This window comes from Pleuronectes platessa, chromosome 3 (assembly GCF_947347685.1).
Source record: "Pleuronectes platessa chromosome 3, fPlePla1.1, whole genome shotgun sequence".
Lineage (NCBI taxonomy): Eukaryota > Metazoa > Chordata > Actinopteri > Pleuronectiformes > Pleuronectidae > Pleuronectes > Pleuronectes platessa.
This window is the reverse complement of record NC_070628.1, coordinates 4,395,200-4,411,234: the sequence shown is the minus strand read 5'-3', so window position 1 is coordinate 4,411,234 and position 16,035 is coordinate 4,395,200. Positions and strand designations below refer to the sequence as shown.

Sequence of the window (16,035 nt, the reverse complement as noted above, 5' to 3'; positions counted from 1 at the left end):
GCTCAGGCAAGACACTCCGACCTCTAGTGGTATAACTTGGTTTTACTTTTGACGTGTCAGGTGTTTATCGCTATACATCAGCTGTTCATGCATTTCCTACAATAAACACTATGAACTTTATCAACGTGTTCGATAAATAAACTTCACTAAAGTCTAAATTATTAAATCTGTTCCAGTTTAAAGCTGTTTTTCAACTTCTAACACGCAGGCACGAGGATAGAATTTACCTGAACAGACAAACTCAGAGGAAAAATCCTCCACAGCCTATCGCTCTCCTACGTCACCTCAACCAGCCAATGACAGCGCAGCTACGCGCTTACGTCCTCCGCGGTTGGACCAATGAGAGAATGTGTGAGGCTGGTTGCTAAGAGACGCGCTGTGTGGATGTTGCCGAGGCGGAAGTAGAATTCTCCAGAATCTGAACGTGTGAATTAATTTGTGTATTTAACGTTTTTAATGAAGCCAGCGCGTTGGATCACATTGTGTGGTCGTTGTTGTAGCGTCATGGTGAAGCTGAGGGCAAGATGTCTGCTCGTCGGTGAGTGTTTAACAAACTAACTCCGTCGCTCCGCTTCCACGAGCTAAAGCTAACACGTCCGATGCTAACAGCCGAGATGCATCAACAAACACACAACTGTTGTTGAACACTTTGTCAAACAGTCAAAGTGTAGTTACGCATCGGGAGGGTTTAAAGGTTTAAGCACGTGTACAAATACAAGGAGTTTTACTTTGCTTACAGAGAAGTAGACACACAGCCAGAGACGAGGACAACAACAACAACAACAACAAATTAACAGAAGTTAAAGAATAACACAACTATTACTTACATTATCAGAACTGCACTGTTCAATAGCATGTGCAAAGAAGGTAGATTAATATACATTTTATTGGAACAACACCATGAGAGTATGAACACAAAATCACCTGGTGCTGCACACAAGTTGTGCAAATACACAACAACGCAGTGCAATGAAATAATTCCTGTGTAAATGTGTGAACAGGGGAGCATGCACATTGTGTGTTATACGTTTCTATACATGCACATATTATTTACAGCATGCAGGGTTTGTATTAACAATAATGTGCAGAGAGCAGGATGTGTATTTATAGGGATTATGACATTTTTGAAACACACTGTTTCTTTAACTGTGTCTGTGTGTGTGTGTGTGTGTGTGTGTGTGTATGTGTGTGTGTGTGTGTGTGTGTGTGTGTAGGAGATGCTGCCGTGGGGAAAAGTGCCCTCTCCCATGTGTTCCACAGTGATGGTACCCTCTTCCAGAAGAACTACAGCATGGTGAGAGTATAAACACACAAGTGTCTTAATGACACAAGGACAATGATACGCATTCCCAATTACACTGTGTGTGTCTGTGTGTGTGTGTGTGTGTGTGAAGAAAAGCCCGTGCACCACCCCTACTCATAATGACAAGCATGTACAGTTTAAATATCCAGCGTGACAGAGGAATCACTTGTACCACAGCTGCTTGAGGGATTTAGGGATTGGGCCGCTCTCTGTTGCAGAGCCGGGCTCCGGGCTCATCTTGTGTCTCTACATCCAGGTAGAGCAGCTGAGATCTTCCCCTCTGGTTTGAAGGGACCGCTCTTGAGGCTTAGCTCTGGCTCATTGTCGATCCAGAACACCCAGCAGCATGTTGGGAACACCCTGAAGCACGCGCCATGAAGTGCTGCAGCGTTTTGTCCAGTGTTCAGCTCTGAGCTGAGACCACAGCAGAGAGTGGATCAGCAAAATCGGCTGCTTTAGTTTGCACAATCCCCCCCCCCCCCCCCCCCCAACACACTCAGTATTCAACATCACATTTACAGGAGGCCCCCGGGGAGATCTTCACAGCATCCATATATCTTTACTGATACAGGCGGTGCGGTTGAGCAGCAATAGAGTAGTTGGGGGGGAGCAAGGTTGTAGAGTCACATATTTAAAATTCAATCAATAATTGCAGAATCAGGCAATTATTGAAACATCAAATTTAATTTAAGGTCATTTGCCTGAGGTCAGGACTTTTAGTTTATCTCAGACATGATCGTGGATCAATGCTGATCTCTTAAAACCCCCGATCAGACCGGGGCTGGTTTCTTTACTGGAACTCCCTCGCAGGCTTTTCAAGGACCTGTGGAGGTCTCTGGAATCCACCGCAGGAATCACCGAAGTGCAACACAGCACAGTGCACCAATTACTGCTGATGCAGAGAGGGCTAATCTGCATTATTTATGCTAATCTGCAGGAGGGAGGGAACCGTGTCATTAACCTGACTCTGTGATATATGGGGTCACGGCTGTTCCCTGAGTCCCCCTCCGTCGATGTTTCAAGGGCTGCTGACTCCATCCCTGCACTGCACATGCAAGTAAGAGCATTTACATGTGAGAATCAATACATGCACTTAAGAGGCTTGTGCACATTTATTGTGTTACATTTACTGAGTTTACTATTAAGCCTTGCAGCTGGTTAGGGTACAGCACAGGTTAGTGACCACAATGCTGGACGAGAGCCAAGTGTGCGTCTCTATGTATGTGTGTGTGTGTGTGTGTGTGTGTGTGTGTGTGTGTGTTCAGCTCTTGCTGTGTCAGCGGTATCGGGGGTTCGGAGGTGACAGAAATGTCGATAATTAATACAGCAGGTTTCTGGAAAGTCACCAGAACAGGTACTTAACAAGCGCCACAACAACAGTGTTCAGTTTCTCCATGCGTCTCAAACCTGGAGTCCCTTGTGATGCCGTGTGCGTGTCTCATCATGTCGGAGCAGCAGAGTATTAACGTAAAGTAGAAAGCTTCTTCAATCCTGCTGCATTTTTATAATCTGCACAGGCTTAGTGTGTGTGTGCTCGCTGAAGTGTGAACACATCACTACACAACATGTCGGTAAAAAGGTAAAAACACAAGCGAATAAAAGCAGTGGGAGAAGGACAAAGGGAAGTCGCACACAGATGAACGTGTCCACCTGTAGATCAACAACTGGTTTCCTGCAGACACTCTGGTTTATTAACTGGACGCACTGGGAGACAGCCGGTCACGCTCTTTGCTGTTGCTATGCAGCCGTTAACACACCCATACGAAGGCGGTGACTTGCTTTATATTTGTTGAAATATTTGTGTGTGTTTGTGTGTCAGTGTGGGGGTGTGTGTGTGTGTGTTGTGTAAGAGCAGCTTCACCTTCAAATTCTTTCAAGCTGGTCCTCGTTCATTTTTTGATTCCAGGAGTTTCTGTATGTACCCTGTTATTATTTAGATCATTTTCTATATTGGTAGAAGCTATAACAGAAAGATAGGAAGTTTCCCACGTCCTTTCTTATATACTCATCATCTCCTCTTACAGTCTATGGGATGAATCCTCTTCTGGACACGATATAAGGCTTCATTTGGTGCCAGTGTTGGACTTGAATGTTAATGTTCTCTTTTGATTTGGAGCCCACTGCCCTTCAGGACGCATTAGGACAAGATTCTTATCCTGTGTGTATTCATACGTGACTCTGAACCCACCGTGCTCTCCTGAATCCAAGGTGCATTGTAAGCAGCAGTTTAAAGCTGTATTAAATATGTCAGGTTGAATTTGGGGGAACAGCAAACAGCGTGTCCTCACCGCTGCGACTCGGGAATAAAAGAAACTTGTGCTGTGAAGAGTCGCTCCCTGTGCAGACGCCCAAGTCCTTCCTCCATGTTTTCTTCAACTTTTGATTTTGAAGGGTAGCGGAGGCTGTCGGCCATGCTGCTCACGTCCTCCTTTGAAAATGTCAGACGGGCCGTTAGCAATATTCCGAGCTTATTTGCGGCTAATAGGCGCTCATTGACATTCCAGCGAGCGGCTTCCCATGCATCACATCGGCTCATTAGACCCTGCTCCTAAGTGGGACCACCGCGGCAGCTGTGTGTTTGTGTGTATGCCACTGGATTCTGGCTATGGACCGTTTCTGTGTAGGAAGCAGGTGTATGTTGAAGTGTGTGTGTTTGTGTGATTGTATATCACAGAGGCAGTGGGTGTGAAAAGTGTGTTATCGAGGTTTGACACGTTCACTTAGGTGTGAGCTCTGGAGATCGGATCAATTTAGAGTTTGTTGCTGATGTGAAGAATCCTCGACTTGCTTCCTCAAGGTCACCACTGATCCCTCACTCCGGGATGCAGAGCGGCTCAAGGCAGCAGCCCACAGCCGCCCCGGCCACTTAGGACGTCTTCACATCTCCTACCTTTTGAAAGAAGGTGCAACTTGACGAGACCAGATTTGTCACATCCTGCTGACACTCTCTTCTGTTTGCCCTTTATTCATTTAAAAAAAAAAAAACGACTGCAGCCTCGGTAGATTTTTCTTTACATCAAGACAATCTGCCATTGGGGCTGAGACATTTGCCTTCTTCATTATATACCACAGACAGGTTTACAGACAGGAGAACAACACCTGTGGGCATTTTAGTTTTACTCCAACAACTGAGTTTTGTATTTGCTGTCACCCGGGGCAGATATCTTTACCGTGCTCACCAGATAAACCAGAAACAGGATGTTGTTTTCACCCCTATGTGTGTGTGACCTTTGATCAGTCAAAGGTCAAGGTTAATAAAAAGTAATAGTAAAAATAAACATGTCCAAGATATATTAGTTACTAACTGAAGGTAATCTAAAGCTTGTATTGATAAAAAAACGATTGACTCATGAAGAAGGCTCAAAGAATTCAGAGAATGACGTCATGTGTAGTTTAAAAGTGCATTTTTTTTAATATAACATAGATCATATATAAAGATAGAGACCTCACTTCCTCCCACTCTCCAGAATTAGTCTGAGCAGTCAAGTGATGGAGCTGCAGTCGGTCCCAGTAATATACGTGTTCGACCAGTCGAGACCATCATGACATCATTTATACTATAGGTGAACATATATAGTTGTAAGTCTAAAAGCACAGACTCTCCCTTCACGTCCGAACGATCAGCTCAGTGTGGTGACTGTCACATGGTACTCGGGGGGGCTTGTGTCATCGTTAGGCTTCTTAGAAAGAGCTGATGGTCCCAGAAGGATCGTCTCATCTTTATTGGGACGTTAAAAATAATAAGATCCAGAGTAATGGAGACACAGGAGAGAAGGTTTGGCCAAAGCTGCTGATTAGCAATGTTTTGACATTAATGATAAATCAGGGCTGAGAGGTCATTGTACTGTGTGACAAGTTCCTCTCCTCCTCTCCTCCTCTCCTCCTTTCCTCCTTTCCTTCTCTCCTCCTTTCCTCCTCTCTCCTCCTTTCCTCCTCTCATCCTCTCGTCCTCTCCTCTCGTCCTCCTCTCCTCCTCTCCTCTCGTCCTCTCCTCCTCTCCCCGTCTCATCCTCTCGTCCTCCTCACCTCCCCTCCTCCCCTCCTCTCGTCCTCTCATCCTCTCGTCCTCCTCACCTCCCCTCCTCCTCTCCTCTCGTCCTCTCCTCTCCTCCTCTCGTCCTCTCCTCCTCTTGTCCTCCTCTCCTCCTCTCCCCGTCTCATCCTCCTCACCTCCCCTCCTCTCGTCCTCTCGTCCTCTCCTCCCCTCCTCTTCTCCCCCTCTCCTGTCGTCCTCCTCACCTCCTCTCCTCCTCTCGTCCTCCTCTCCTCTCCCCTACTCGTCCTCTCGTCCTCTCGTCCTCCTCACCTCCTCTCCTCCTCTCCTCCTCTCGTCCTCCTCTCCTCCTCTCCCCGTCTCATCCTCTCGTCCTCCTCACCTCTCCTCCTCTCGTCCTCTCCTCCTCCTCTCCTCCTCTCCCCGTCTCATCCTCTCGTCCTCCTCACCTCTCGTCCTCTCGTCCTCTCCTCCCCTCCTCTTCTCCCCCTCTCCTGTCGTCCTCCTCACCTCCTCTCCTCCTCTCGTCCTCCTCTCCTCTCCCCTACTCGTCCTCTCGTCCTCTCGTCCTCCTCACCTCCTCACCTCCTCTCCTCCTCTCCTCCTCTCCTCCCCTCCTCTCCTCCTCTCCTCCTCTCCTCAACTCCCCTCTCCTCCTCTCCTCCCCTCCTCCTCTACTCTCCCCTTATCTCATCCTGTCCCGTCTCATCTCTTGTCTTGGTCACGATCAACAGTATAAAGAACATTGGAGATAAATTAGTTTTTTGTCAGGTATGGTTATAATGTGATGTCCCCGGTAAAGGAAATTTAAAATGTAGACGTAAGAAAATGAAGATTAAAAAACACGAGATCCTTGAATAATATTCAGCAGAAGAAGTCCTGAAAACAAGAATGACAGAAGTTGTATTCACCTTAGTCACCTAAAGCTTCATAAAGATCTTTTAACATTACATGATGATGAATTCATGATGTGCTGGTTGTTGGTCTGCAGACGACCGGAGTGGAGCTACTGGTAAAATGTGTGAACATCCCAGAGACCAGTGACAGTGTGGTGAGTGCCTCTTCTTCTTCTTCCAGTCTCAACCACACTGCTTCTCACTTTACCAGCTGCCATGTTGAGAACTCACTTGTCTTCCACCATTCAAGCTTCTTTATTTATCCATAATTCACTAAATCATTGGAGGTGGGTGGTTAGAAATTGAGTCTTATCACTCAACATAATATTGTCAGCTTCTCATCTGTATTCCGTAGACAATAGTGGGAAGAACATTGCTTCCCTTCTCTCAAGAAACTGGGAAGTTTAGAACCATGTAATTTGACTAAATCTCCATCTGTAACCCCACTCTGCCCCCCCCCCCCCAGGAGCTCTACATCACCGACTCTGCAGGGAAGGAGACGTTAGTGGAAGCCTGCGAGAAAATGGTGAGACTTTCTCCATTTGCATGAAACTAGAGAATTTACAAAACCAGGGGAGCTACTGAAGGAAGATACGTTCAGTCACAGAGGAAGAAAAAAGTAACTGGATGTGAGAATAAATCAGTTTCTGGATATGCATGTCCAGAAAATTGGTTTTGTGTTTCATATGCGTGTGAAGAAAACAGCAGGGACCTTTCCATAACATCCAGGCGAGGGCACGAGCATCAGTAGATAATAGCAGGAAACAGAATATCACATGTTAATTTCACTGCAGAATGCAAAGTGTATTTTTTACACTACATCAGCAGTTATCGTCAAAAGCTCTAGAATCAGGTCATTTTTCCACGTTGCCATCTTCGGATGATGAGTTCTGGAAAATGTCAGGACAGCTGAGTCGGACATTCGTGTTCCCACATACAACTCTTCTGGAACATCTCAGGAAAATGTCTGGACTTCAGTGCCTGTCCAAAAGCAACGAATCCCCCCCCCCCCCTCTCCTTATTCCCTAATGTTTTCCCCTTCACAGTGGGGGGAGCCATCTCTGCTGTGCCTGGTTTTCGACCTGACCAGCGAACAGTCGTTTGCCAACTGCAGCCGCTGGATGGAGAGAGTGCGTGGTCACGTCCAGGGTCTCCAGGTTCCAGGTGAAGTAAAAGATCAAATTCAACCAAACGAGTCATCATTTAGGAAACGAGTTTTTCTGGCAGATTTGAGATAAAAGCCCAACAAAGCCTCATCCTGAATTAATTGTATTTTTACAATTTCAATCAAAAGACCACCAGCTGTTCACAGATTGTTTTAACCTCCTTAGATTAAGAAACAGGGCAGTAGATTTTTACATATTGTCCATGTAAATATCTTGCTTTATACTAATAAGAGAATGCGGTTATTTTTTCTTGATAAGTTTGTTGATGTCAACTTGTATCTGTGTGTTTCAGGCGTGCTGGTGGGCAACAAGTCCGACCTGTCCGCTCGAAGGGAGGTGCAGACAGCCGTGGCCCAGGACTGGGCCCAGAGCCAGGGGTTGGATTACCACGAGACATCAGCCGTGAGTGTAGTTCAATGTAGATGTCACATTACAACTTGTCTTCATTTGACTCCGTGGGGACATGGCGGACATCCTCCTCTGTGTCCTCTTGTGTTTACGAGTGCTAAACAAGCTTTAATCACTGTGGCCCATGTTTGTGTTTCAGAGGGAGATGGAGAATTGTGACGCTCCGCTCCTCAGCTTAGCCCGAACCTTCCAGTCTCTCTACCAAGAACGTCTGGAGAACATCCAGAACCTGAGTCCAGGCTAGACCCGTCCCCCCCGCTCACACACGCACATACACACCTTGACTTTTTCGACCAATAGGAAAGAAGGCACGATGTTTCAAGTCATCAAACCTCATCAGCTTTGTGGATAATAAATGTGAAGAAGCAAGAAGTTTTTCTCTTATCTGCTGGTTCCCTCTCCGTGCACAGCTCAGGTCCTCTCACAGTGATGCTCGGGTCTTTGCTTGAACCACAACAAGCCTCCAGCTCGAAGTGGAGGAAGAGTCTGCTCCTCCTCTCCTCTGCATCGAGGGCTCTCCCTGGTTTTAGATCACAGTTATTTCCTGCTCCTCCTCCTTCCTCCCTTTTTAACGTTTTCTTTTTTAACTCAATGTCACTTTGATCGTGGCCTCATCCTCCTCATCTGCTTCTTTCCTCTCCTCTTTTTCTTTCCCCTAGATTCGCTGCTGTTTTTAAACTCGTCCCTCTCGCTTGCTTTTCCTTCCCGTTCGAGTTCTCTCTCTCTCTCTCTCTCTTTCTTTTGTTGTGTTCCCTCTCCAGCTGCGACCCCTCACGTCACTTTCAGTCGAGCGATGCTAACAACCAGTAATCAACCTTTTTTCACGTCTGCGCTCTCCCATTCAAACCAGGTCAACGCCGTGTCCTCGTTCTCTCGCCGCGTCTCGCACCACCTGCCACCGTTCAAATGAGGGTGCGCTGGTTCAAGTCAGACACAATGGGTTTTATCTGGGTGAGCGCCACATTGAAAGTGCTCCTGCTTGTTCTGAAGAGGGCACAGTCTCTTACCTGTTTGGGCAAAATCAGTGACCGAACGGTGGGAGGCCCTATTGAAATTGAAATGATTATTATTATTATTATTATTATTATTTTTCTCCGCCTAAATGAATTGGCCTTTTGAGGGCTTCAACAGGCTCAAAAAGTTTCTAAAGTTTGCAGTAAATTAGAAATTGGTGAAAATGTACGTATTCTGGAGTATTTGGAAATGGGCGCGGCAAAATAGCTCAACAGCGCCACGTACGGAAAAGTCCCTCATTTATCATTCACCGATCCTCACGGAAATGAGGACAGTTGTGTATCATGACCAGATGCACAAAAAAAGTCTCTGAGTGCATTATGAAAAACGCAACAGGAAACCCGCCATTTTGGATTTAGTGGCCATTTTGGCCATATTCCACATGTTTACTTAGATGCACTTGTCTTAGAGCTTTCATCAGATCAACTTAAAATGTAGTTTCTTTCTGTTTTCTGTGTCAGCTGAGAAATGTCAGATTTACTCCCGAACGTATGAGAATTGAAGAAATAACGTGTTCAACGTCACCAACGCACTGGAAACTGAGAAGCTCTCATCTCGCTGTCTTGCCAGTGTTGCATCCTGATAAGAGGAAAATAAAACCATAAAACGCTCACAGCTGTTATCAATATCTGGACGTTCATGTTGCAGCATCAGCGTCTCGACTGTTAAAATAAAGGATCAATTCAAATGTCATGTTTCCATCACTGCAGATCGGAGCCGGAGCAGATAACAAACATGTCTACTGCACACTCATTTCACCCAGGAGGGATTTCCAACTGTATCCATTCTCATGCAAACAAATTACATAAGTGGGTTTTATGACCAGATTGAAATGGGATATCAAATTCAGGCCTTGGCCAAACCAGGATTCAAACCGGGAACCCTCCTTTGATAAAACACAAAGAAACTTAGCGTGCAACTTTTTCTCTGTAAGAGGAAAACTGATTAGTAATGCAGAATCTGTATTTAACAACTTGTAATTGTTACTGCAGCACGCTGTTTTTTTCCTCCTTGAGTGGGTGATCATAATTATAGCAATTAGGATCTCTGTTGTTCTCGTTCTCTCCGTCCTTATTGTTTTTGTCTCTGTGATGTGTGTGTGTGTGTGAGTGTGTGTCTGCAGGGTTTTCCAGGCGTACGGAAACAGAATCCAAATAACAGCAGTATTGTCTGTCACATTAGCGGGCTTTGTTTAGCAGCATGTCGTTGTTACATCTGCTCCCTTTATTTCTGCCTGACAATGTGCACATGAATGTGTATAATAGATGCACCATTTGGAACCACAGTGGTTTGAGTGGATAGTTCAGACACACACACACTCACACGTAGAGGTGGAACACAAGCTCTTATCCGTCTCTGTAAATTGCCTCTGAGCTCGATCCCACAGTCTGTGTTCTGTTCATGTGAAATGGAGCATGGAGCTTTGGGAATCCCACTTAATAACACCACAGGATGGAGTGTGGGCTGCAGCTTATTGCTTTGGGAGAGACTTCTTAATTTCCACAGATATTGAAACGGTCGGTCCGATATCACAGAAATGTCAAGACGAGTCTTTTCCCCTTGTGTTTCTCTCTCCAGCATGCTCAGTCATCGGCGCTATGAAAAAAAAAAAAAAAAATGCAGGCAATCTCTTTTAATAATTAGTATTCACAGCGTGTGTGCTACCTTGGTGGGTCAGGGACTGTGGTGCAGACCTGTAGCACGGCAGAAACAGGTGCTGTTCGCCTTTTGGCCACAAGGGAGGGCAAAAGGAGGTGATGAAGTTGGAGTGGGAGGCTCCTGGATGTGCTGTGGCAGTTTGTCTTCATAGTGTGGTTCATATTGGAGATGTTGTACTGTGTGCCGTGGTTGATGCAGAGTTTCTTTTCTGGACTATCCAGCCGACCACAAAATGATATATTGAAGCTCACATGTGCCATTAGGGGGCTGCTTTCATTTTGAAGCACGAGTACCTGCTTTTCATCATGCACGGGCCCAGTGGACGCCGCGCTGCTACTGTGCACTAGTGCCGTGCGCTTTCTTATTGTGCTAACAACACAGCAGGGAGGCACCTTGTGTGCGTATCAGACGTTTCAGTGTGTGTTTGAATAGATAACGTGAAGGAGCGTTGTGTAAAGGCTAGAAATGATTCTGTTTAAACAATTAGACTTTACAATTAGTCTTCATCTTGTGGATGTGCCGTCAGTAAACATCTCAACATCAAGGCCCAACAGTCCCTCCAATTCAATCAAGCTGCACCAGATTTCACACAATCATGGATATCAGTTCCCTTTTCATCAAGATCCATGAATTATTCCCTGGAAAACACAATATTTTCTATGATTAAGAAAGTGATAAAAACCAAAGTCCTGGATCCGACCCCTTATCCAGATCTGCACCAAACTTGTACAGGTTCTTTCAGGACCCACAGCCACATCGTTCCACCAAGTTTCATCTTAATCTGTTCCTTTGTTCTTCTGTAATCTCGCTCTAGAACAAACCAACACACAAACAGACAGGGGTGAAAACATAACCTCCTCAGCAGTTTCCCTGTTTGTGTATTTAGGAAGCTTGACACCTGCAGCTCATCTTTAAACCATGAATTATCCTTGTTCTGCTCCTGGCAGGTCAATTCTTATTAGGTTAGACATTTGCAGGCAATTAGCATCAATTAAAAGTGCTTTCAATTAGCTCTGGAAGTCTTCTCATGAGCTACTTACTACGCTTGGAGGAAAAAAAGGTTGGATTACCGATAAATGTCACGCAGTCATGTGTTCAAGTTTTACAGAATACACTCGCCCGTGCTCTTCCGCATCATATAAAAACACATTAACTGTGTTTGGTGGTCCGCCAGTGACTCCATTACAAAATTGACGGATGCCTTTGTCCCCAGCATACCTGCTATCTGTGCAACTCATCCTATCAGAGCAAGGTCTACATCTGCTCCGGTGCATCAGGGCTTCATTTTACTACATTTTACTGCAGTGCTCCTCACCCGAGCAAACACTAACACAGAGTTTTGTATTCATGACACAGACTGAGCAAGAGGAGAAGAGTCCCAGCTCTTATCTTTCACCAACACTCGTTCTTTTTCTCATTTCTCACACTTTCATTTCCTGCAGATCAGCGTCTGTCTGTCTGTCTGTCTGACTGTCTGTTCTCTCAGTCTGACACACCAGCCTATAACATCATGGCAGGACTGCTAATTATAACTCATTTAAAGTTAGATATGAATTAACATTAACCTCAGTCTGTTGTATCTGTCTCTCTCTTGCTCTGTGTGTGTGTGTGTCTGTCTGAGTATGCCTTGTTCCATAGCCCCTAACTGTCCGTGACCTAAAAAGCTTGCTAATTGCAGGTGAGGGAGGACACAGCAGCTGTTCCCCCAAATCTGCTCCCCCCCCTGTCCGAGCCGCCGCGTCACACCAATCAGCCTCGATGCCTCCGAGCTCACCTGATAAAGAAAATGTTCTATTACGCTTTTATCTGCCGATTGAGAAACATGGTCCTCCTTTCTCATCAAAGAATAAAGGTGTAGACTTGCTGCCTCCCGCAAAAATAATTAGCATTCACATTTTAACAGTAATTGTGAAGCTTGTACGTGCTACATGTAGAAATTATGATTTAGTTTTTTAAATTATAATAATGTCTGTTTATTGTCATAAACTAATCCAACGTATACATTTTGAGACATTACCTGGGGGCTAAAACTTTAATTGAACTATTATTAAAATAAAAGTAGAAAAAAAATAACAAAAAAACTCTAAATCAATGTTCCACAACCACGAATACATTGCGTTCTGCTCTCTGTCCATTAAACATGAAGCTACCTCCAGCAGCTAGTTAGCTTAGCTTCAGACAAGGACCAGAACCAAGGGGGAAACATCTGGCCACGCTCTGTCCACAGGTAATAAAATACAATTATAGAATAAAAATAAAAATGTGCCCACCAGCACCTTCTGATCTCACTCATTAACATATCTAATTTGTTTAATCCATACAAAAACAAAAGTGCAAAGCGACAGTTTGTCGGTTTATGGTGCGGTTGTGAGCCAAACTAGTTCTTGGCTTCACAGGAGCAGAAACCTCCTGCAGCCAAAAAGCAACAGATCTCCTCATTCTGTCTTTATGGATTAGAAACTGACTATTTTAAAAACAAAATGGCAAAAACTACTTATGTTACAAAATGTTTTTCTGTTTTACTTTTCATTTTCCATCTACTCAATAAATATTCGTAGTTACATGACACGTTTCATGGTTCCTCTTTTAATCTGAAGAGGGGTAAACAGTGGCACAGGGCAGAGCTCTGATTGGCCAGCACATGTGTCACGTGTTGGTGGAATTGTGTGTGGAAAAGACAACACATCTCTACCTTTTAGATATTTGTGTATCAAGGATTTAAAAACTGCCACACAGGTTGGAGATTTTCAGAAAGTGCTGCACATAGAGACACACTGTGTGAACATGTGTGAGTGGGTGAATGGCAAAAATTGCAAAGTACTCTGAGTGGTCAAGAAGACTAGAAAAGAGCTTTATACAACAGACCGTTGTGATACATCATGTGAATTGGTTAAGTTGGATTGTGGGTATTTAAGATGGCGCCTCAGTATCCGTCAGTCGTCTGAGGATGAGCTTGAGAAAGTAAATCCTTTAACTTGAGTTTATAGGAGTTATAGGTGATACAATATGTGGTTTAAAGTCATACTGATGTTAATCTGACAAAGAAAGTCTCGCTCTGCAGGTTAGTCAGTGAACTGAATTCACCCTCCACTGGATTTATGGTTCTGCGGAGGATTTATGCAGGGTCGGCGAGGTCACCGGGGTCGACTACTAACAGGAGATTAAATGTACCTCCACACCAGAAGGGGGCACTGTGATGCTGCTTGAATCAGACTGAACAACTGCTCCTTTCCCTTTTCTCTCCCTCCCCCCTCCCTCCCTCCCTTGCTTGCTCGCTCGCCTCTCTTCAGTGATCACAGCAGTGCTGCAGAGAGACATGCCAGCCACTTTGATCATCGCACCAGGGGAGGAGAGAGAGAGGTAGAGGGAGAGGGAGAGACAGAGGGATGGAGAAAGAGAAGGAGGGAGCGATGGGGCCAGATAGAGACACAGTATCATGCAGCAGGACGTCAAGGCTGATGTGGAACGATTTGACTTTTATTCCACCGCTGATGGAGCGGAAGGTCAGCCCGGTAGTGGAGGGCTATTAGGCTAACAGGGAGATGGAGCGAGGGAGTGAGCCTGTGAGCGAAGAAGAGAGAGAGAGGGACTGGGGGTCGGACTGGGGAAGTGAATGAGGGTGTGAGAGAGTTGTCGAGTGAACGAGTGCACAAGGATGTGAAGATCATCAGTGAATGAACGACACAGGAAACGTTGAACTCACGAGTGAGCGAGGACATGAAAAAATCGAATAAAACAAATAAACTATTGTACCAGTGGTAAATAAACACCCACAAACGTGTACTAATACACAGTCTGCACCCTGGGGAACTCCTGCTGTGCTGCAATGTCGTGGTGCATTCTGTTAACCACTATCACTCCGGGAAGCTAAAGCAGTTCTAACGGTTTCTCTAAGAAACGTGACTACATTTTAGTTTTCATACACATCTGAGCATTTTGAAATAGTCACAACTCGTCTACAGCATGAATGCAAAGCGATGCTAACATTTACGGAAATGGACGAATCCCTCTGTCCGTACTTGTTCATTCACGCGTTCACGTCGTCTGTATTTGATCACATCTCTCGCAGGCTTATAGATACGGATGAAACAGAAGAAGCAGTACCTCCAAAAATCCCGAGGGGGGCGCTGCAACATAAACATGTATCTGTAACGGTGGTGCTAAGACAAAGACAGACATTGGAGTAGTACCGGAGAACAAGAAGTACATTATTTAGCACTTACCTATGTGCGCTCCTGGAAGTTAGCTTTTAGGCCGTTCATTGTTCCACAGCTGATTAGCTAATTAGCTAGCTTGACTGCAAAATTAATGTGGGCATTGCACTTAGCAAGAAAGCTAAAGGGTTAAACTCACCTTCAAAACTTTGCGTGGGAACGTCAACGCTTGCAAATCAGCGAGTGGTGGTTGTGTGCATTGTGTGTACTTTTGCACATCTGTAATCTTGGAGACAACCTGGAAAGAAAGAAATGTCCTGGCCCCATTTTGCAAAAGCGATTCTAAGAAAACATTTACATAAAGTTTTAATAGTTCGTCTTTCATCCTTATTTCCCCTGATCATTCTTACATCACTTACTTTTCAATGCTTTGAGACATTCGGGTCTAAAATCCTGTCACTGTCCTTCTTTCGTTTGCTTTTGTCTTCCTGTGTCTATTTCATGCTACAACGCTACATGAGTGTTTCCGCAGGCCTAGGCACTCAAAGCCTCTAATATTTGTCTTTTTAGAGCAAACACGATACAACAATGACTTGTTCTGTTCCCTACGGGGGGTTCGATTTTTATTCGTCATCAGGATTGATGCATCCAAGTTCAGAATCATTCAGTTTTGGCACCTTGAAAGACATTACGCTTTTTTTTAAATTCTCATTTACAACAACACAACGCAAAAACCAAAGAACAAGAAAAGAACGAGAAAAAGAGACAAAGAAAGAGACTAAGGCTGTGTGAGAGTTCAAAGGAACCGAGAAAATCAAAATGTAAATGAAAAAAGGCAAGATAAAATTGTCTTTGATACGTTCTCCAAAGTTTGTTCGTCTTGTTTCAAGCGTAATGAAGCCCCAGCCCGAATAACCCACTCAAGAAAGAAAAAATTGAAATAGACACAGTACTGTAACATTAAGTTCTACTTTGTCACTCCCACCGCCCTTACATGGTATCATTGTTCAGTTGTTCAAAACATAAGTTCCTTAAAAGCAGATCGGATCATTTTTGATTAGCATGCATGTAAATTCTTAATTCTTTACGAGTCACTTAGCTTCACCTCGCTGGTAGCCATGTTCTCTCATGCACTACTTTGTGTCTTTGGCAGTAGTGACATTTTCATAGTCCACAGTCTTCAAGTTTGCAGAGAGATCCTCCTTTACCCAGAGTTCTCTCTCCTCTTCATGGAGCCCCCCCCCCCCCACCCCCCCAAAAAAGTGAGGTAAAGTTTTCACCTCGAGTCGAGACCTAAACAAAGATGGCCAGGGTTTCGGCAGAAGGGCCAAAAGATACATTTTGTGTTGTTGTTGTAAAAGAATGTGATAATGTGTCTAACACTAACCGATATCAGTTTAACAAGTAGGCTGAAGCCTCGGCCCCGTCAGAGGAGCCAGTC

The 16,035-nt window shown here is 44.8% G+C and overlaps 1 protein-coding gene across 1 annotated transcript; it reads left to right on the top strand.

Annotated features, from left to right (window-relative positions):
• The first annotated feature begins 358 nt into the window (after positions 1-358).
• On the top strand, positions 359-8,130 carry ift27 (intraflagellar transport 27 homolog (Chlamydomonas)). The gene is made up of 7 exons (XM_053418798.1): positions 359-538; positions 1,215-1,294; positions 6,289-6,348; positions 6,660-6,719; positions 7,240-7,357; positions 7,652-7,761; positions 7,907-8,130. Exons 1-7 carry the CDS (start codon positions 457-459, stop codon positions 8,009-8,011), a joined length of 615 nt encoding a protein of 204 aa, XP_053274773.1. The 5' UTR covers positions 359-456; the 3' UTR covers positions 8,012-8,130.
• Positions 8,131-16,035: the final 7,905 nt, after the last annotated feature.